The sequence below is a fragment of the Zootoca vivipara genome, chromosome 6 (genome assembly GCF_965207765.1).
Source record: "Zootoca vivipara chromosome 6, rZooViv2.hap1.1, whole genome shotgun sequence".
Classification (NCBI taxonomy): Eukaryota; Metazoa; Chordata; class Lepidosauria; order Squamata; family Lacertidae; genus Zootoca; species Zootoca vivipara.
In genome coordinates this window covers 20,781,777-20,801,881 of record NC_142589.1, presented here as the reverse complement: position 1 = coordinate 20,801,881, position 20,105 = coordinate 20,781,777, and the positions used below count along the sequence as shown (strand labels likewise).

Below are 20,105 nucleotides of genomic sequence, written 5' to 3'. Positions count from 1 at the left end.
AGAGCTGCTTGTCTGTGGAACAGACTCCCACAAGAGGTGGTGGACTCTCTTTTCTTGGAGGTATTGAAGCAGAGTTTGGACAGCCACCTGCCACGAATGCTTTAGTTGAGATACCTGCATTGCAGGAAGTTGGACTAGTTGACCCCTGGGATCTCTTCCAACTCTGCAGTTCTATGATTCTATCCAAACCCTTACAACTTGACACAAAACACTCATTGTTGCAGCTGGTTGGGTAAAGATACAACATTTAATTCACCTCTGCATGGAAACATGGATGGTCTGCACCCTTTCAGAGAGACTAAACAGAACTTCGTGGCAGCCACTGCGGAACACTGGCCTCAAGGGTGTGAAACGTGACAGGCCGCCGGCGAGCGACATAGGCTGTACTAGGTGGCTTGACGTAGGAGACCATGTAGACGCTGTTCATCACACCAGGCACGTTCTGGCCCCATTTTTTCACAATGTGCTCGAAAAGCCCATAGTTGGTTGGTGGTTCTGAAATGAGGACAAAGGCAAAAGTGGGCAGAGAAACTGTACTAGTTTCTACACACAGTCATCCATTCCTCTGGATCCTCTGCACAGGCAAATCATCATCAGAATTCAAGGACCACATTACGGCCGGGCAAAAATGCTCAAGGAGGATGCAAAACAAGGCAGGTGAGAGGGTGTGGTCTGGGGCAAGGGGTGTGACTAAGGAGGAGGTGTGACCTGGAGAGAGTCATGAAGGCCAGGTAGAGAGGACCAGGTAGAGAGGACCTTGTATCTGAGTTTCTCCACCCTTGCTCTGGAAGTATTTATTTGAAAGGTCCCCTGCACCCAGAGCAGCTTGCCTGCATGTTAAGATCAATGACAGAGGCTCTTCTCATTTGCCTGCCACTCATGACAGGCATTCGGGACAGGACTGTCTTTGTGGTAGCCCCACAATTTTAGAATTCATACCAGGTGGCCTCAGAGACCCACCTGTTTTCAATGGCTTATCCTTCTTCTCTGTTTTGCTACTGAGCTTCCTGGGATGATGGCCTTGCAAAAAGTTTGCAGTTTCTTCCTGGGCTTCACCCCTGGGCCTTAGGTTGGGTAAAATGCTGGAAACAACTTTGATGTGAATTGTGCCACATTTTTTTTCTGATGTGATTTACTGATTTACCAATTCAGAAACATGACCTAGTCTTTCAAAATTTGAAATTCAAGCCCTCGGCAGCTTGGGACAGGTTTACTTGAATGATCTCCTTATCCTTCATGTGTCCACTCAGCCACTTCCATCTGCACAACTGGCACATTTACAAGTGTCACATAATGTCCGTTCTGCACTTGCAATGAATCAGTGCTTCAGTCTGGCAACGCCAACTCTTTGGAACTCCCAGACTGTTGATATTAAGCCCCCTGGTGCATATTATGCTCTAGGAGGCTTCATTTGGTCAGAATCGAGTATACACTTCCAGCCAGGTAAAGGCAAAGGTAAAGGCACCCCTGACCGTTAGGTCCAGTCGCGGATGACTCTGGGGTTGCGCGCTTATCTCACTCTATAGGCCAAGGGAGCCGGCGTTTGTCCGCAGACAGCTTCCGGGTCATGTGGCCAGCATGACTAAGCCGCTTCTGGCGAACCAGAGCAGCACACGGAAACGCCATTTACCTTCCCGCTGGAGTGGTACCTATTTATCTACTTGCACTTGACGTGCTTTTGAATTGCTAGGTGTGCAGGAGCTGGGACCGAACAACGGGAGCTCACCCCCGTCACGGGGATTCTAACTGCCGACCTTCCGATCGGCAAGCAGGCCCTAGGTTCTGTGGTTTAGACCACAGCACCACCTGTGTCCCTTCCAGAGATAATGAGCCTCCACAGAGCTAAGAAAATTTGTGTCCTGGGCTTTTTAGCCTTGCCTACCCAGGTACTATCTGAAGCCAGATGTGAAATAGGTTGGCATTATTTTCAGCTCTCCTACCCCACTAATGTAAACTGCTTCATACTTTGGTTTGGTTTGCTTAAGCAGCTTATAATTCTTTCCAAGCAAAAGTATCTAACCAATGAACTATCCAGGCAGAAACACAAGTAAGGAGAATATTGCAAGCATTGTGATGCATAGGGCAAAAATAAAAATCTGTGTATTTGGATGACTTTCTCGACATGATGATGATGATGGAAGAAACCTGGCAATGAACCAAAGGCCTTAATGAGAGGAAAGGATGGGCAATCCAAACAGCATGTAGAAGAGATGGGGAACCTGTAACTCTCGGAACGCTACTAGACTACAACTGTCAGCATCCTTGCCCATTGGCCATGCTGGCTGGGACTGCCGTCCAATGACATCTGGAGGGCCACAGGTTTGCTAGTTACAATATTATTTTAATTCAGGGATGGGGAAGCTGTCTGAACATAGTTCAGATGTTGCTGAACTACAGATCCCTTCATCTCTGACTATTGACCACGATCAATCAGAGTTGTAGGCCATCAACACCTGGAGGTTCCTACGGTATTCACACAGGATCCCCGTGGAATAGATACTTGGGATGTTATAATGGGTAAACGGGGCCATATAATAAATGATTGATTGGTATGCATGATGGGAGCAACCTCCCCTGTTGTCAACCTTCAAGGTTGCCTTGTCTCGTTTTTTCTTTTCTTGACATGCTACCACATACCAACAAGCGGGAAGTCTGTCTTCTCTGGGATCCAAGCCATTTTGTGTCTATTCCATTTGCGAAGTGGAGGCAGCAAAGGATTGTAGCCATGCCTATTATACTGATCATCATATTGCGATACTAAGTGCCGGTGGCTCGGTTCTTCGTGGTGGGTCAATATATACTTCTTTGGCAGGCCCTAAAGTATAACACATGCCGAGCTTTAGCACAAGAATCCATTCTGCCTTTGGAGACATGCAGCCCCAGACCTGGATCTGTCTTCACACCCTTTCTATTACTTACATCCAGCTGCTTCATAATTCTTTTCATCACTATTCGGTCTGGACTCTGAGCTGGGTAACTAACATAATCTCGGTCGTAGGTGCTTTCGCCGGTTCCCTCATGGTCACGTATGAACTATGAAAACGCAGACAAGTGGCAGTCACTCTTTGGGAAGCAAGCATGGTTTATTCATGTACCTTGGAGTCCTGGAGCAAAATTCTGACCCTCTCAGATTCCACAGCAGGGGTAAGGAACAAGTGGGCCTCCATATCTTCTTGGACTCCAGTGGTGGCTAGCATGCGACTCTCTAGATGTACCGGTAACAAGACTCCAGCTCCCATAAACCCCAGCCAGCAAAGAGATAGTGGAAGTTGTAGTTCATCAACTTATGGAGTCTGTCTAATCATGTGCTCCCCAACCTCAGTTCCCCAGCTGTTTTTGGACTACAACTCCCATCATCCCTGACCACTGGTCTTGCTAGCTAGGGATGGTGGGAGTTGTAGTCCAAAAACAGCTGGAGACCCAAGGTTGGGAAACCCTGGTCTAATCCTTTCTTAAAGCCACCCATCTTCTGTGAGTGAATTCCATAGTTTAGCTCTGAAGAAGTGCTTCCTATTGTCCTAGATCTCTGACATTCACATTTGCTGGATGTCTCCAAGTTACGGTATTGTGCATAATCCGATGCATAAACACCATGCAAATGTTTATACACCTCTGTCATATTACCACCCTACTGTATAAGCTGGAAAGCCCAATTTTCAGAGCAACTCCCAACAGAAAGTCCAAGATAGTCCTAGTAAAGTGAGACACAAATTCTTGCAAAAACAAAATAACACAAGCAGATAAAACCTGGCTTTCAAAATTACCAGAGAGCCAAAATGACTGGTGATTTCAAAAGGGTTTTCATGTTGTGCCAACAAGCCCTGGTTGCCACTCTGGGAAGAGAACTGTCAGATCCAGGTGTCTCCATTGAGAAGACCCTGCCAGTAGGCACACCCACCTCACCTCTAACATAAATGACATTTATAAAGTCATGCAGGAAGTTGCTTTGGATTAATTCACCCCATTGGTCCATGTAGCTCGGAATTGTGTACATAATCATACGACCTTCTGTAGACATCTGAAGGCAGCCCTTTATTGGGATGCTTTTAATCCGTGTTGCTCTGCTATGTTTTTGTATATTCTCCTGGGAGCCACCCAGAGTGGGCTGGGGCAATCCAGTCAGATAGGCAGGGTACAAAAAATATATTATTCCTAACACCACACTGACTGGAAGCAGCTTTCTGTGGTTTCAGATGGGGGACATTCCCAGTTTTCCCTGGAGATGCTAGGGACTCCTCCTTCATGCCAAGCATCTGCTCTACCAGCTCATCCTGACTCAGACCATGGGTCCATCTACCACAGTATTGTCTACACTGACCAGCAGTGACTTTCCAGGGTATCAGAGAAAGTTATCTCCTAAGCCCTACCTGGAGAGACCAGTGATTGAACCTGCCTGCATCGAGCTGCAGTAGTTGGTTCCTAAACCACACAGAGCTTTATAGGAATGCAAGCCCTTTGATCTGTGCCTAGAAATGGTACAGGAAATTAATGTGTCCCATCAATTTTGTCCCATGTTATAGCTGTTTGGGGTGGGGTGATGCTTCATTACAATCTTCTCCCTCCCACCTCTTCTGCAACCACCTGGACTTTAGTTCCCTTTATTTCTTTCCTTCCCAAACCTACCTTTTTTCTCTCTTCCAGCCAGTTTCCAATAAGTACTTTAGTCGAATATTTGGGTTCTACCTTCCAGCCGGGAGTGTACCATTCCTGTGCATCTCTACACTGAGTAAACATGGTCCCGTTCACATGCTTTGGCAAGGAGTGAACTCGAAAGGTCCTAGACTTCCATCTCTGTATGTGCAGAGCAGGACATTTAACCTCTGATGTTCCTTGGTCTCGGGTTGCCTATTGTTGACCATCCCCATGGTAACACTCCAGGCAACAAGGGATTCTACCGTGGTGAAATCAATTCTACTATTCCACTGAAGGCAACAAAACACGTGTTTGTGAATGGACGCAGAATAAGGGGGGAATGCTTGCTGCTTACCCCCCCCCAAAGATGAGGAATCCAAATCCAGAGGCATGATAGGCTGGAGCTGGTGGAATTGGAATCCAACAACATGCAGATTACCCACAACTGGATTGCAATCTGACCACTGTGAAGATGTCTGGGTTTAGACAGAAAAGGGCACCATCCTATGCATGCCTGCTCAGAAACTACTCCCATTGGGTTAACCTGGAACTTACAATTGGCTAAACATGTAAAGCAGGCACGTCTAACTCCCAAGAGACTGTGATCTACTCACAGTATTAAAAAAACTGGCCGTGTTGTTGAGCTTTATTTAGGGAGCCAGATTCCCTAATTTTCCATTAGCATGCTCTACCTAGTGGCAGACAGCAGTACCACAAATAGCACAATGCGCCAAAGCAAACCTATATTGCCCTCTAGGGAAGCCCAGGTAGCTGCAGTGATGGCTAGGAGTTCCCTCTCCTCACCCCCTACCCAATTTAGGCGAGTAGAAGAGTTTGGATTTGATATCCCGCTTTATCACTACCCGAAGGAGTCTCAAAGCGGCTAACATTCTCCTTTCCCTTCCTCCCCCACAACAAACACTCTGTGAGGTGACTGAGAGACTTCAAAGAAGTGTGACTAACCCAAGGTCACCCAGCAGCTGCATGTGGAGGAGCGGGGACGCGAATCCGGTTCCCCAGATTATGAGTCTGCCACTCTTAACCACTACACCAGTGGTTCCCAACAGGTGGTCTGCGGACCCCCAGGGATCCGCGAGCTATGCCAGAGGGGTCCGCAAGATGCTATTAGAACAAAAAATATATTAAATATATTTCGTATGATAACAGATTTTTTGTTTTGGCCGCTTCCTGCATGAGCAGAGTCTAGCGCAAAACTAGAATTAGCTAGAGGCAGTAGTTCTGCTGTATGCCGTTAGGTGGTGCTTTACAAACACTACTGTTTTGCAAAGAGGCAGCGTGCACATTCTACCAACGCTCACTTCCCCAAGATGCTTTGCGCGCGTCGGCTTCATTTGTGCGCTACTGCGCAGGTACCCTGTCTTCTCCATTCCCCTCCCTCCTCCCTGGCACGCGCTGCCTCTTTGCAAAACAGTAGCGTTTGTAAACAAAGTGTTGTTTTTCGCGGAAGCTACAGTTCGCGTAGTTAAAAATGGACCGTTGGTTAAAAAGTGGTTCATCTCATTAAGAACTGAAAATTAAAACTAACTGTATACTGATGGAGTACTCTGTTGTAACTGTAAAAAACGTATAAATATAAAATATACAAAGACTCTTAATTTGGCTCTCACTTTTTAATTTTAGGATTAGGAATTAATGGGGGTCCTTGTCACAATAGCGGCTCGATGAGGGGTCCTCAAGAAAATTTTGTTGGGAACCCCTGCACTACACTGTGGTTACTACACCACAGTTGTAGTCCAACTGCAACTCTAACTACACTGTCTGATTTTGCCTCCTTTACTCATGCATTTGTTACTTGCCAAGGTAGACTACTGCAATGCATTTAGTGTGGGGCTACCTTTGAAGATGTCTCAGTAGCTTCGGTTGGTACAAAACGGGTTGGATCTCCTGCTCAGAGTTTACCCATTGAAATTAAAAGATCTATGGTATGTCATATCTGCTAACTCCTGTGGGCCTGCTGTGAGTGGAGCTAACATTGGATACAATCTGATGTGCCCATCTGGCTATTGTTTTAGACCAGGTGGTCAGAATGCAGGCACACCAACAACTAGTGGGGTCTTTGCTTCCCCCCTCCCAATATTTTCTGGTAGAGGGCTGGGCCCCTTTGATGACGAGCAGGCGGAGGAGGCTGAGCACAGGATCAATGGCTGGTTCAATGGCTGGCTTCTCCTGAGCGTGAGAGGGGAAGCCATGTCGCACTGGGCTCCCTGCTTGGCCTCCTCCCAGCGACACAAGGTCTCTATCCCCTTTCTCCTTGGTCTAATAAACATCATATAATATCTTCATGACTGAGTGGATGGTGGAATGGGGATTTGAACCCTGATGTCCCTGATCCTAGTCCAACATTCTAACCACCACTCTAATTTTGTTAAATTGTGGGGTAGGGAACCCTCCCAGGGATTTGGGACTCCAGTTGCTCCCCAGGGATACTGGGTACAGACTCCAGTCTTGCTCCTCTAAAAAAAGCATCTAAACATTTGAGGGTTTGTAGGAATGGTTTGCCAAGAATGGTCACATGACTGATCCCCTACGGGGGGAAAGTTGGCACAAAAAGCCAAAAGACACAAAGCTGTTTCCCAATTACCTTGTCCTTAAATTGGCGACATTCAAACATTTATTGAGGTTGCTTCTTTTCCTGAATATCATCCATATGAAGAATTTTTTAAAAAGGGTTCAACAACTTTGGACCATAGGCACTATTAGGGTTGCCACATGAACATAAGTGTGCATAGAACAATTTATTAAACTGTTTAACATGTACATATGGACTCTCTTTAAGGGCAGGGGGATGCTAACTCTTGACTCCTTCTCCAAGATCTTGTAGCTGAGCCAGCGTATATTGTTCTCAATATGTATATTGTTCTCAGTACAGTCATACCTCAGGATATATCCGCTTCATGTTGTGTCTTTTCAGGTTACAGACACGCTGAACCCGGAAGTCCCGGAACGGGTTACTTCTGGGTTTGGCGTGCCTGTGACCTGTGCGCATGTGCAAAAGTGCTAAATCACGCTTTACGCATGCGCAGAAGCACCACATTGCATCATGCACACGCGCAGATGCAGTGCTTCATGTTGCGGTCCTCTCATGTTGTGAACAGGCCGCTGGAACGAGTCCCGTTTGCAACATGAGGTACCATTGTACTGAGAAAAACTCCCTGTGGTTATGAGACCGTGACAGCATCAGTGTGTGTGTGATTTCCATAATCAGAAGCAGCAGAACATAGCTCAATTCCCATTGTAAGCATAAGGTTGGGTGTGTTTCTCTCTCTGTGTTATGCCATGCTCCCCACGGCAGCCATTTTTCATTATGCCGTACCCCCTAGCAGCTATTTAGTGTCATATCATAGCCCCTCCAGGGTAACTATTTTATGACTGGTGCCCCAGCACTCTCTCAAAGCTCAGGATGTTCCCTCTGGTCCAAAATGGTCAGAGATCCCCGATTTAGAAATATGCTTTTTGGTTTTATAAGCTCTTTATAAAATTGACTATCTTGTCCAGCCCTCTTTTACCAGAAGGGAAATTCAACCAGTCTCTGTCGAAGAAGCTTAGAATCCCATGGAACCCACTTTCAATGTGGTACCAAGTCACTGCTATGCCATTGTCCTCCAGTCTTTTCTTGTAGAGTAATCCATCATCTCTCAGGACATCATATTCACAGGTCACGATGCAGGTCTCAGGAAGCAGGCGGACAATGGCATCGTCGGCAAGAAGGGGCGAACACTCTGAAGAACTCAGAACCTTCACTTTGTTGTAGACTTCATCATCACAGGGAACTGTCGCTAGGGGCTTGTAGCCTCTGGTTTTAAATTCGCTCGGGATGTTTTCTGCACTCAGCCATTTCTTGTACTGCAATCTCAGGTTCACCGGAACATGAGAGCCTTCCAAAATATCTTCGAGGAGTGAAGCTTCTCCATTCACGTGTTGCAATATGTAAAAAGCAGCCCGTTCCCTGAATAAAATGGGCACGGCGTGGTTTTGCTGGTATGAAGGCAAGTTGAAGTCTACAGCCTGGAGGCCTGGGTAAATGAGGATCTGTGCACGTACTTTTGCAAGGCCTGGTCTATTCACTAAACTCTGGGAGATAGAGGCAGCCAGGCAGCCGCCTGCACTGTCGCCAGCAATGATGACACAGGTGTTGTCCACACCATAGTCTTCTGCAGTCTCCAGGAAGTGGGTGGTGGCAGCAAGGCAGTCGTTGAGAGGGGCTGGATACTTGTGCTCAGGAGCCAGACGGTACCTAAAGAAAAATCAATCCACAGTAAATCATCCCCATCTGAGATTGTGTATGATGCTGCTGCTTTTGAATGATCAAATAGTGGCCAGTCCCCATAGGGTGAAAGGCAGGAAGCCCACCAGCAGGTGGAGCCAGAGCCATTGACAGACAACTACCACTAATTCTACTCTTTCCCTTTATCTCCTCTCTGCTCTTCTTCAGGAGCAATGCTGAGATTAAGGAGGAAGCAGACAAACCATACAAATATATTCTACCCTACATCCCAAAGAAGCTAAGGGCGGCCAGCACACAAATGAAAAAAGTAATTAAAACAGGCATAGGCAACCTTGGCTCTCCAGATGTTTTGGAACTACAACTCCCATGATCCCTGACCACTGGCCCTGTTAGCTAGGGATCCTGGGAGTTGTAGTTCCAAAACATCTGGAGAGGCAAGGTTGCCTATGCCTGAATTAAAACATCGTAAGAGCAGGTGCAATACAGATGCAGACTGTAAAATAGATCTCAAAAGGTTTGTTGCAGGAGGAGTATCTTCACAGCACCTATAATATTAACAGGAGGAGGTAGATGCCACAATACCAATGACCTGCTTCCTACATTGTGTGGAATGGACCTCCTGATATGATGGTATTGGGTTGGAAATAATAAGGCAGCAGGGCTTGGAGGAATCAAGACCGAGGTTGGTGGTGAAGGGCCCCATTTCCCCCTATATGCCATTTAGGCACATGGGCTTACCCTCCATGGCAGTGGCATAGCATGGGAGGGGGCCACAGGGGCAGTGACACGGACGCTATTAGGCAGTTGAATGCTCTGTTTCCCTCCTTCCCACTCCATTGCTCTGCATGGCCCTAGGCGCTGGCAACCCACGCTACACCACTGCTCCATGGGCAGGCAGACTTGGAAGTTGGTCCACAAAGGGAATGTTCTCCTTGGGCTGCAAAGGGCGCCCTTTCCCTGAGGTGAGCAATGCTGAGCTAGATAGACAAAAGGTCTGGCATGTACAGTGGGTTACCCGATTTGCTCAGTGCTCTTTGGAAGGTGGATAGAGAGCTGGGGTAAGTTGTGGCTCACGGGGCAACCACACAATTAGGTTTCCTTCTCCAGCCGGCAAGTGAGCTGCTCTTAACATTTTGCCATGCTGTGGTTGAGTAAATGCTCTATCACAACCACGGGGGGCTGGGGGCTGGGTGGGGCGGAATACATTGACTTACTCCACAGACACAACCACAGATTCACTCTCTCGGGCCAAATAGCGGCAGATATTTTCATGGGTTTCTGAAACGAAAATATTCCCAGAGTTATCCATGTATTTATTCACTACCCGTTTCCCCCTTTTTAATACGTAGTCATAAAGTAAGCCATGGCAGGGTTTTTAAGCATTTGAGAAATATAAGACATACCCCGAAAATAAGCCATACTTCCGCGCCGCGGAAACCAACCCCCACAGGCACCTCCACTCACAGAGTCACTCCATGCGGCCGGCACTGCAGGAGCGTGATCAGCTGTGAAGCGGCGCTCCAAGAGCTCCGCTTAACAGCTGATCACGCTCCTGCCTTGCTGGCTGCATCCCCGCGCTCCGCCTTCTCGTCCACCGCCGTCCCTGCTGCTTCCGTGCTTGCCGCCACCGCTGGGCCCACTGCTTCTTCCTTGCCTGGCCCGGCCAAGGAGCTTGGAGCACCCTGAAGCGGCGGGCGGAGCGCCTGAGCCAGCGGCCTCCGCCTGGCCCGGCCAAGGATGCCTGCCGCCCCGCCACCCAGAACCGGTGGCTGCTGCAGCGCCGAGCACTCAAGAGAGCAGCAGCACCCTGAGCCGTAAAAACCGTACTGGTAATAATAATAAAAAAGACATCCCACCGAAAGTAAGCCACCCTGTGTTGTTTTTTTAGGGAAAAAAGTTATAAGACGGTGTCTTAAAAAAGGGAAAACACAGGTAGTAAGATGTGATATTTGCTTATGTACCTCCCAGGTGCAACACTTAATGAGAAGAACCTCATCACCACCTGTAAGGGGGTGGTCTTACAGAGAACAGCCACCCCTCATCAAATCCAGCTCTTCGAATGGCTCGAACAACAGTGGAGGGACAGGAGAAAGGAAGGAGGAAGTGAGTGGAGCAGGCTGGGGCTCAGGCAGCACACAAGAGCCCTACCTGCAGCCTATGATATCAGCAAGGAAGGAGGAGCTAGCAGAGAGTTCCAGCGGGGAAACAGCAGAGGGGCGTCCTTTCAAATTCACCCCGGAACTGAGGCGATCAGCGGCTCGCAAACGCAGGGGGGCGGAGATTTGGGGTCCCCAACCTACTCTGCTGGGGGAGGAGCCGAAAAGCGCCATTGGGAGAATCTGATAGTACTGAGTAGACATGTTTTCATGAAGCTCTTGCCTTGTAAATAACTTTCACAATAAAAGCACCAAAGACAAGATGGTTTGGAGTGTCGTTGCTCGAGGGTAGCCAGCAACCGCTCTGACACCACCAAAAATATATGTCAGCAAAATTAACAGAGAACAAACTCCCTGGGGATGTTATCGCACTATATTCATTTGACAAAATAGAGAAAATAAATATGTTTTTCCCCATGATAAGGAAGAGAGGGAGGGAAGGAGGTACAGATACCATCAGGGCCTGCCCCAGTCAGACTCCATCCCCTTTGGCCAACAGTGAGAGGATGTTAGAACAGTACAATTGTAGAATTGCATTACTGTAAACCATATAGATATATATATCCCAAACCTACAGTTTCTTCTAGTTCCAAAATGCAGATCTCTGCCCCGCCTCCCAAAATATTTTTGTCCATTAGTTTCCAGTGACTGAAGGAAGAACAGAGACTTAAGGTGGGCTAAATTAGCAAGTTAATTACAGGTGAAACTCGGAAAATTAGAATATCGTCGAAAAGTACATTTATTTCAATAATGCAACTTAAAAGGTGAAACCAATATATGAGATAGATGTTGTAATTGTAATTATTTGTCAATTATAAATGGAATGTAATTAATGAAATGTAATAGTGTTTATTTTTGCATTATTGTAACTATTTGTTTTATTTCTGTGGAATTTCCAAAAGAAAGCATTTGTAAAAATTAAAAGAAAATTAAAAAATAATAAGTTGCATTACTGAAATAAATGCACTTTTCGACAATATTCTAATTTTCCAAGTTTCACCTGTACAGGGGGAACTAATAAATAAATAAATATAACCCCACTGAAAAGTGGTCCAAGATGCAAAGCTCCAGCCTTATACTAGAAAGCCTTGACCACCCCCTTCTGATTTTTAAGTCTCTTCAAAAAGATTTCAAAGTTTTTCCTCTAGAGCCCATGAGGACTAGAAGGTTGATGTTGTTTCTCTAAAGCTAGGATGGGGAACCTTTGGTCCTCCAGATGTTGCTGGACTCATCACCTTTGGTAAGGCAAGCTGGGGCTGACGGGAGTTAGAGTTCAGCAACATCAAGAGAGTTAAAGGTTTCCCACCCATGCAGTGTTTCTGCAACTCCCAGCTCATCCAACAACAGCTAGAGTCCCAAGTTTGAGAAACACTATCTCACAAGGTTGTTGAGAGGATATAATTGTGGGGAGAATTGTGCAGGTCAACTTGAGCTTGTTGGAGGGATGGTGGGATAAGAAACGAAACGAAACAAAACAAAACAAAACAGCAGCAGCAACAACAACAACGATGCACAGAAATCAACAACTACTTTGAAACTTGTCAATAAATGATAGCTGCAGCTAGGATTGTTGTTAAGGCACATCCTGACTTCAGAAAGTCCCCTTTGGCTTGAGATTATTTTGGGGGTGGGATACTTTGGGGTTGGTAGATGGCTGATGACTTTGAGGAGAAACCTTATTATGAACTGGGTCTTAATTCAGAGGAGATCTCTCTGCAAATGCTCTGTGCATATGTGTTACCCCCACTTCATTCAGACATTGACGCAGATTAAGTTTGGGCATAACTCACGGATGCTTCCGAACACCCAGCCGCCTCCATGAAAGAACACGACCCCCCTCCTTCGGCCAGCAGAGGGAGTCTTTGGTTGGTAAATCCGGACAGGCACATGCTTAAACTTTGTGTCTTTAATGAAGAGTGCGTTTTCTTTCCCCAGTTTCCGGCTGTTTCGCACAAACCGCACAAACTGGATTTGTGTGCAGATATGTAGGTTTTCCAAGATCCTTCCCTATTGAGAGTGGGACAGAAAGAAGAAACAAAAGTCATATAGGAATTAACTCGTGGCAGGTTCATCCAAACAACTATTTAGATGTTCAAAATCTAAGAATCATAGTGCTACCCAGTTTGGATGAAACCTACCTAAAACAGTTGGGGCATGAGAACAGGGGAAATCATTTCAGAATTATAACATTATAGGTTATGAGGTGGACGTGCCAGATTTACATATAAGCTAAACAAGCTATAGCTGAGGGCCCCACTCTTTTGGAGGGGCCCAAAAATATAAAGAAAAAAACCCTGGATGTACAGTGGTACCTCAGTTTAAGGACGCAATTGATTCTGGGGAGCCGTTCGCTCCCCGAGCAGTACTTAAACGGAGTGCCTCTTCCGCGCATGCGCAAAGCGCTGAGAGAGTGCTTCTGTGCATGCGTGCACCGTGGAACATGGAAGTAAACACTTCCGGGTCCGCGGAGTACTCAAACCGAGAGTACTCAAACCACAGCAGACTTAAACCGAGGTATGACTGTACATTTCCAAAATACAAGATAAAAAGCAAATAAAATAAAACCTACATACAGCGACAGTGTTTTGTGTTGCGAAGGCTCCAATGACGTAAGTAATGGGCCCTGCCTGCTAGCCTGCTCCCTAAAATATTCATTACAAAAAACAGTGACAGTTTGTTGTTGACAAAGGACAGCTGGACATATAAAGGGCCCCATTACCTTCAGTAGCTTAAAAGGTAAAGGTAAAGGGACCCCTGACCACTAGGTCCAGTTGTGACCGACTCTGGGGTTGCGGCGCTCATCTCGCATTATTGGCCGAGGGAGCCAGCGTACAGCTTCCAGGTCATGTGGCCAGCATGACAAAGCTGCTTCTGGCGAACCAGAGCAGCACACGGAAACACTGTTTACCTTCCTGCTGCAGCAGTACCTATTTATCTACCTGCACTTTCAGTAGTTTAGGGCCTCATCAAATCTAAATCTGGCCCTGCATAGTGGATATGAAGAGTGATGATATAAGAGAAGATTCCTTTTTTTAAAAAAATATGCTTTTTATTAGTTTTCTTACATAACAAGCACACACACAAAATTAACAAAAATAATAAAACAGTAACAAAAGGAAAAACATACCTACACCCATAAATCCATACGTTCTTACAAAAAAAATCCCCTTACACCACCATATTCTTAATTCCCAATTACTTATCTTTCCCAATAGAATTCCGTCTTTCTCAAAGCGGGTCTGTCTTATCATTTTCTTAAAATGCTTCTTTGATCATTTTCCCATTTCTTTTATTATCTGAATGTTATACTTACACTCTATCTTGTAATTTGCACAAACGTAATCAAAGCATGCCCAGGTGTTGACTTGAGGACACTGTTTTTTTAAAAAAGATTCTTTATATGTTTCCCACTCTTTTTTGAATTTTTGGTTTGGCTGTCTCCTAATTGTCTCTGTCATTTTTGCCAATTCGAGATATTCAAATAATTTATCCTGCCATTCCTCTTTTGTTGGTATTAATTCTTCTTTCCATTTTTTTAAAGCAATTAATATTCTTGCTGCTGTTGTAGCATATAAGAATATTCTCCTGTTTTCATTTGGGATATTTGAGTCTAGAATGCCCAAGATGAAGGCTTCTGTTGTTGTTGTTGTTGTTTCTTTCTTTTTTTGGTCTGCTTGAACATTTTTTTCAGTTCCTCATAAATAATATCCCAGAAATTCTATTTTTTTTTTTTTTTTGCAGCCCCACCATTCCTTCTGCCTGTTTACACCTCCAGCAAGTATTAGATCTTGTTTTATACATCTTGGCCAGTTTGTTGGGAGTTATATACCACCTATAGAACATCTTTCTATAAATTTTCCTTTAGTGTATAACAGGCCATAAATTTCCATTCTTTATTCCATAATCTTTCCCATGCTGATAGTTGGATATTTTTACCAAAATCTTTAGCCCACTTAATCATTACTTCTTTCGCCTCTTCATCTTTCACCTCCCACTCTAAAAGAAGCCTGTACATTCTGGACATTACTCTTTTCTTAATTTGTATTAATTCTTTTATCTATTTTTGATTATTCCGTTGCAAAACCCTTTTTCTTATCTATCTTAAAAACCATGTTTAGTTGATAATATTGAAGCCAGCCCGTTACGAGATGTTTTATTTCTTTGATTCCCCCCCCCACTTTCAGTTTATTATCTTCTTCTTCTAATAGGTCTTTATATGTGGCCCAGTTTGTTTCCATATTTTTTTCTTTTCACTGCAATGGCCTCCAGAGGGGATAGCCACCAGGGAGGTTTGGGTTCCAATAACTCTTTACTTCTCCCATACCTTATATAGTGGCTTCCTTATGACATGATTCAGAAAGCCTCTATGAATTTTAACTTTTTCATGTCCCAGATTCCTAACTTGTTTTAAACTAAATAATCTTGCAACGCATGAACAAGCCGCATACAAACATCGGCTTGCTATGGACAAAGTTAATGATATCTGGAAATCCTTCTTGCTGTATTAGGTTACGTTTAGGATAAGTACAATAACAACCTTGTAAATGCTTTTTTATTTTCTTTTTTCTTATTTATTTATTTGCATGGGCGTATATTAATAATTGTTATTCTTTTCATCTTATATATACAGTGGTACCTCTACTTACGAATAACTCTACTTACAAATGTTTCTACTTACGAATGGAGCTCCATCCGCCATCTTGGATGCGGTTTAGATAGGATTTTTTCTACTTACGAATTTTTAGATAGGGTTGCTTCGACTTACAAATTTTTCCTCCCAATGCATTCCTATGGGATTCGACTTACAATTTTTTTCGACTTACAAATGGGCGTTCGGAACGCATTAAATTCAGAAGTAGAGGTACCACTGTATATATAATATTTTTTTTCCTATTTTTCAATAAAGAATATTAAGAAGAAGAAGAAAAACCTAGCCCATCCAAGAGAAGGAAATCTCTAATCTCTGCTGCCTTGGGATATATTTGGGAGAAGAACAGGCTAAACTGTAAACCAGGGGTCAGCAAACTTTTTCAGTCATGGTCCGGCCCACTGTCCCTCAGACCTTGTGAGTGGCTGAACTACATTTTTGGGGGTGGGTGGGTGGGATGAGATGAACGAATTCCTGTCCACTATCCAATTAAAACTATTTAATTAATTCAACAACATTGATGAACTCGATCGAGCTTTTGAAAGTCTGATACTCATTGGCACCTACACTACATCCCTCTTGCTTCTTAGCACCCCACCCCCCAGGTAATCCCACTGCCCCTTTGGCGAACCGCTGGGCTAGATGAACAAACTAGCTTTATGGAAGGCATGCTTCAGCTGATTGCTTTGAAGAAAAGGCAGCTGTGGCAACGGAGGCTGATCCACTGGCAGGAATGGGGCCCTGCTCCACCAACCTCTGCGAGTCCTTGCCTGCCTGCCTCTCCTGCCTGCTTATCAACTTCCTCCACCACCACCTTAATCTCAGTGTTGTCCTTGTTGAACTCAGCTAAACTTGAATTCCTTGGCTCCATAGAACTGTACAATTGTAGAACTGTGGAGCTGGAAGGGACCCAACCCAGGGACATCCAGTCCAACCATGCAGTGCAAAAAAATCAACTTTAACAAAATCCCCTATAGGCAGCCATCCAACCTCCAATGAAAGAGAGAGTCCACCATTCTCTGAGGGAGTCAAGTCAGTTCCATTGTCAAACAGAATGGTTAGTAGGAAACTCTTTCATTATAATTTGAATCCACTGGTTTGGGTGCTACCACCTGGAGCAGCAGAAAGCAAGCTTAGAATCATATAATTGTAGAGTGGGAAGGGATCCTGGTGGTCTTCTAGTTTAATCCCTCCTCCTGCAAGACCGGCATCTCAACCTTTGGTCGCTCATCCAATTTGAAACCATACAGGACTCTGCTTAACTTTGCAAATGTGCTGGCAGTTTTATTGCTGTGCCACTAGGAGGCCAGCTTGCTCCATTATCCATGTCACAGCTCTTCAGGTATTTTGAGGACAGCTCTCCTATCACCTCTCACTCTCCTCTTTCCCAGGCTAAACATCCCCAACTCCCTCAACTGTTCCTCATCAGGCTTAGTTTCCAGACCCTCGATCATCTTGCTTGCCATCCTCTGCACACATTCCAGTTTGTCAATATCCTTCTTAAGCAATAGCTCTGGTGCCACCTTTCTGATTCCCACCTTAACACTGGGTAGCAGCTACCACAGAGCTGCAGAATCCCTCTCTAAATATGGCATGGGGCCTACGCTGGAGGAAATCCGTCCACCTGATAACTCTTATCTGCTCCTGAAAGGGTAGCATGTAGTAAGCAACACTTTCAAGGGCAAACAGCAGCCCAGGTGTGGGTGGGTGTGCTTCAGCAGGAAAGAGAGTAAGCGGGAAAAGATTAAGCATGCCTCCCTCATCTCACCCCATGGCATTCTCTGTGGTGGCACCTTGCCAATGGAGCTCCCTTCAGTCTGTGCTCATCGCAGATATATTTTAAGAAGTGACTTCAAACCAGGCATCCCCAAACTTCGGTCCTCTCCAGATGTTTTGGACTACAATTCCCATCATCCCTGCCCACTGGTCCTGTTAGCTAAGGATCATGGGAGTTGTAGGCCAAAACATCTGGAGGGCTGCAGTTTGGGGATGCCTGCTTTAAACCATAGGTAGGCAAACTAAGGCCCAGGGGCCGGATCAGGCCCAATCGCCTTCTAAATTTGGCCTGCGGAGAGTCTGGGAATCAGCGTGTTTTTACTAGAATAGAATGCGTCTCTTTATTTAAAATGCATCTCTGGGTTATTTGTGGAGCATAGGAATTCGTTCACCCCCCCAAAAAAAATACAGTCCGCCCCCCCACAAGGTCCGAGGGACAGTGGACCGGCCCCCTGCTGAAAAAGTTTGCTGACCCCTGCTAAACCATTTTATCAGGCAAGAGTTTTGGACTCCCATGAGATATACCATTTCCTTGGAGTGCAATTTTATTGATATTATTGCAGCAGTTCTGGCCATGCTGACTTTGAGAGTTTAACTTCCGTTTTACTTCAGCGCAGCTGTTTCATCTGTTAATGTTTTTGCTCCCTGGGCTCCAAACTGAATGATGGGCAAGATATAAAGGTCTTGTGTAATTGCGTTGTTTTTTTTTTTTAAACTGTGTTGACTTTCTTTCTCACAAAGTTGCTTCTTTCTCGTTCTATCATTTATTCATTCTACCGGTAAGTCTGCCTGTGAGCCTGCTACAACCATTACTGCTCCCACAGCAGGCAGTAATTGGCGTTTGGATGAAAATGTTCCAGAGATCCTGTCAAACACCATTAATAATTTTTAAAACTCTCTCTCTCTCTCTCTCTCTCTCTCTCTCTCTCTCTCTCTCTCTCTCTCTCTCTTTCCATAGCTGTCAAGTTCTCCCTTTTTTAAAGCGAAATTCCCTTATGCTGAATAGGCTTCCTCGCGAGAAAAGGGAAAACTTGACAGCTATGCTCTCTCTCTCTCTCTCTCTCTCTCACACACACACACACACACACACACACACAGAGATACTGTAGCTGTCACATCCAGACTGTTTAAAGCACACGGATTCTCCCAAGGAATCCTGGGAACTGTAGTTTGTTCCTTACAGAGAAGTCCCAACAAACTGCGGTTCTCAGGATACTTTGGGGGGAAATCATGTGCTTTAAATGTACAGTGTGGATGTGACCAGAGTCTCACTCAAGTCACTGCAGAAAGTTGAGCGAAATGCTACCGGTAGTCCCAAGCAGCTACTCTGAACCTGGAGGGTTACTTCAGCATCAGAGCCAAACTTTTTTGGGTTGCGTTTAAACACTGCCAAGCTCGTTCCTTTCCCTTTCCCTCCTCCTGCCCAACAATTCCTCTCTCGTTAGATCTCTCCCTCTCCGACAGGGGGGCGCCCACTTTAGCATTCGCTATGTCGGAGAGATACAGGTTAAAATCAGGAGGAGAGCGCAATGGCGCATGGGGTGGGGGTGGGGAGGCGGTTAAATTTGTGGATTTCCCGCAAGTTACCACCTCGCCTTTGGATGGGGCGCTGCGATCCACTCACCAGGACAGACGCGCCAATCAGCGTGGCGTGAATGATTCGCAACTTGGCCGGGTGCTCGACTCCAGGAGGGATCTCCGAGTTGGCGTAATCGAAATAAATGCTTCCCAGAACAAGCAGGAGGAACGCTGCCAAGAGGGCAGCCACCAGCAGCACCAGAAACGCGTGCAGGAAGCCCATGTCGCTGCGGCTCGGAAGAGCGCCTGCTCTCGCCCTTGGATTTTCCTCCTCACCGAACTTGGTTTGGGCTGTAGATTATTTCCTGCTTTCTCCCGTGGCTGCGATACTCAGGTTGCCGGCAGCTGAAAGGAGCGTCCCTAATCCCCTCCCACGCGCGGGAGGGAACGAAAGGCAAGCCCAGGTGCCTTCCGAGAAGCAGAGAGACCGACCGAAGCCTCGCATGATTCGATTGCCACCCCCAGAAATTTAAACTCCCCCTCCTCTTTCCCATGCAAGCCGAGCAGAGGAAGGTGTTGTTGCGCGTGCAAAGAAAGAACCAGCGAAAGATTTCCGCGTCCTCAAAGTTGCTGAACAGGTTAACAGACTATTGAGACACCCGACCAGGAAGCGCTGCAGAAGGCACGGCAAAGTGATACTAACTTAGGCTCAGGACCTGGCCTAGCCAAGTATTTCGCCTCTGTTGCACCTCATTGCGTGGAGAGAATGATTAAATCTAGGAGTCTCCACAGCTCCAGCAGAGGTGGAGAACCTCTGGCTCTCCAAGTGCAATTGGATCACAACCATAGCTGCCAAGTTTTCCCTTTTCTCGCGAGGAAGCCTATTCAGCATAAGGGAATTTCCCTTAAAAAAGGGAGAACTTGGCAGCTATGATCACAACCCAGATTTTTTGTCCAGGATGAAGGCTCCAGAGGGCCGCCATTGAAGCTCCCAGCCTGTGTGTGTGTGTGTGTGTGCGTGCGTGCATAAACGCGCGTGGGGTGGGTGCGTGCCAAACTGGCTCTTTGACTCCTGTGAAATAAAGCCTAGTTTTGCCCCTGCTAGTTGGGACTGATGGGAGTTGGAGTT

General features: G+C 45.9%; 2 protein-coding genes across 2 annotated transcripts; both read right to left on the bottom strand.

The window, feature by feature from the left end:
* Window positions 1-228: 228 nt before the first annotated feature.
* CFAP107 (cilia and flagella associated protein 107) lies at window positions 229-5,476 on the bottom strand. The gene is made up of 4 exons (XM_035118809.3): window positions 4,624-5,476; window positions 2,920-3,033; window positions 2,638-2,815; window positions 229-495 (listed from the first exon to the last, which is right to left on the bottom strand). The coding sequence occupies exons 1-4, from the start codon at window positions 4,732-4,734 to the stop codon at window positions 299-301; spliced, it is 600 nt and encodes a 199-aa protein (XP_034974700.1). The 5' UTR covers window positions 4,735-5,476; the 3' UTR covers window positions 229-298.
* Window positions 5,477-7,246: 1,770 nt separating this feature from the next.
* LOC118087412 (arylacetamide deacetylase-like 3) lies at window positions 7,247-19,840 on the bottom strand. Its single transcript, XM_035120028.3, has 4 exons — window positions 19,083-19,840; window positions 12,825-13,041; window positions 10,093-10,156; window positions 7,247-8,887 (listed from the first exon to the last, which is right to left on the bottom strand). Exons 1-4 carry the CDS (start codon window positions 19,257-19,259, stop codon window positions 8,113-8,115), a joined length of 1,233 nt encoding a protein of 410 aa, XP_034975919.2. The 5' UTR covers window positions 19,260-19,840; the 3' UTR covers window positions 7,247-8,112.
* Between the last annotated feature and the right edge of the window lie 265 nt (window positions 19,841-20,105).

What these genes read in the sequence shown, in the direction of transcription:
- CFAP107 (XM_035118809.3), bottom strand. Translation starts at nt 4,734, where the DNA reads ATGTTTACTCAGTGTAGAGATGCACAGGAATGGTACACTCCCGGCTGG. An exon ending in GGCTGGAAGAGAGAAAAAAG is followed by an intron (nt 3,034 to 4,623) that starts GTAGGTTTGGGA and finishes GCGTTTTCATAG; the next exon opens with TTCATACGTGACCATGAGGG. An exon ending in GAATTATGAAGCAGCTGGAT is followed by an intron (nt 2,816 to 2,919) that starts GTAAGTAATAGA and finishes GTTATACTTTAG; the next exon opens with GGCCTGCCAAAGAAGTATAT.
- LOC118087412 (XM_035120028.3), bottom strand. Translation starts at nt 19,259, where the DNA reads ATGGGCTTCCTGCACGCGTTTCTGGTGCTGCTGGTGGCTGCCCTCTTG. An exon ending in TGATTGGCGCGTCTGTCCTG is followed by an intron (nt 13,042 to 19,082) that starts GTGAGTGGATCG and finishes CACTCTCAATAG; the next exon opens with GGAAGGATCTTGGAAAACCT. An exon ending in CTGGGTGTTCGGAAGCATCC is followed by an intron (nt 10,157 to 12,824) that starts GTGAGTTATGCC and finishes TTTTCGTTTCAG; the next exon opens with AAACCCATGAAAATATCTGC.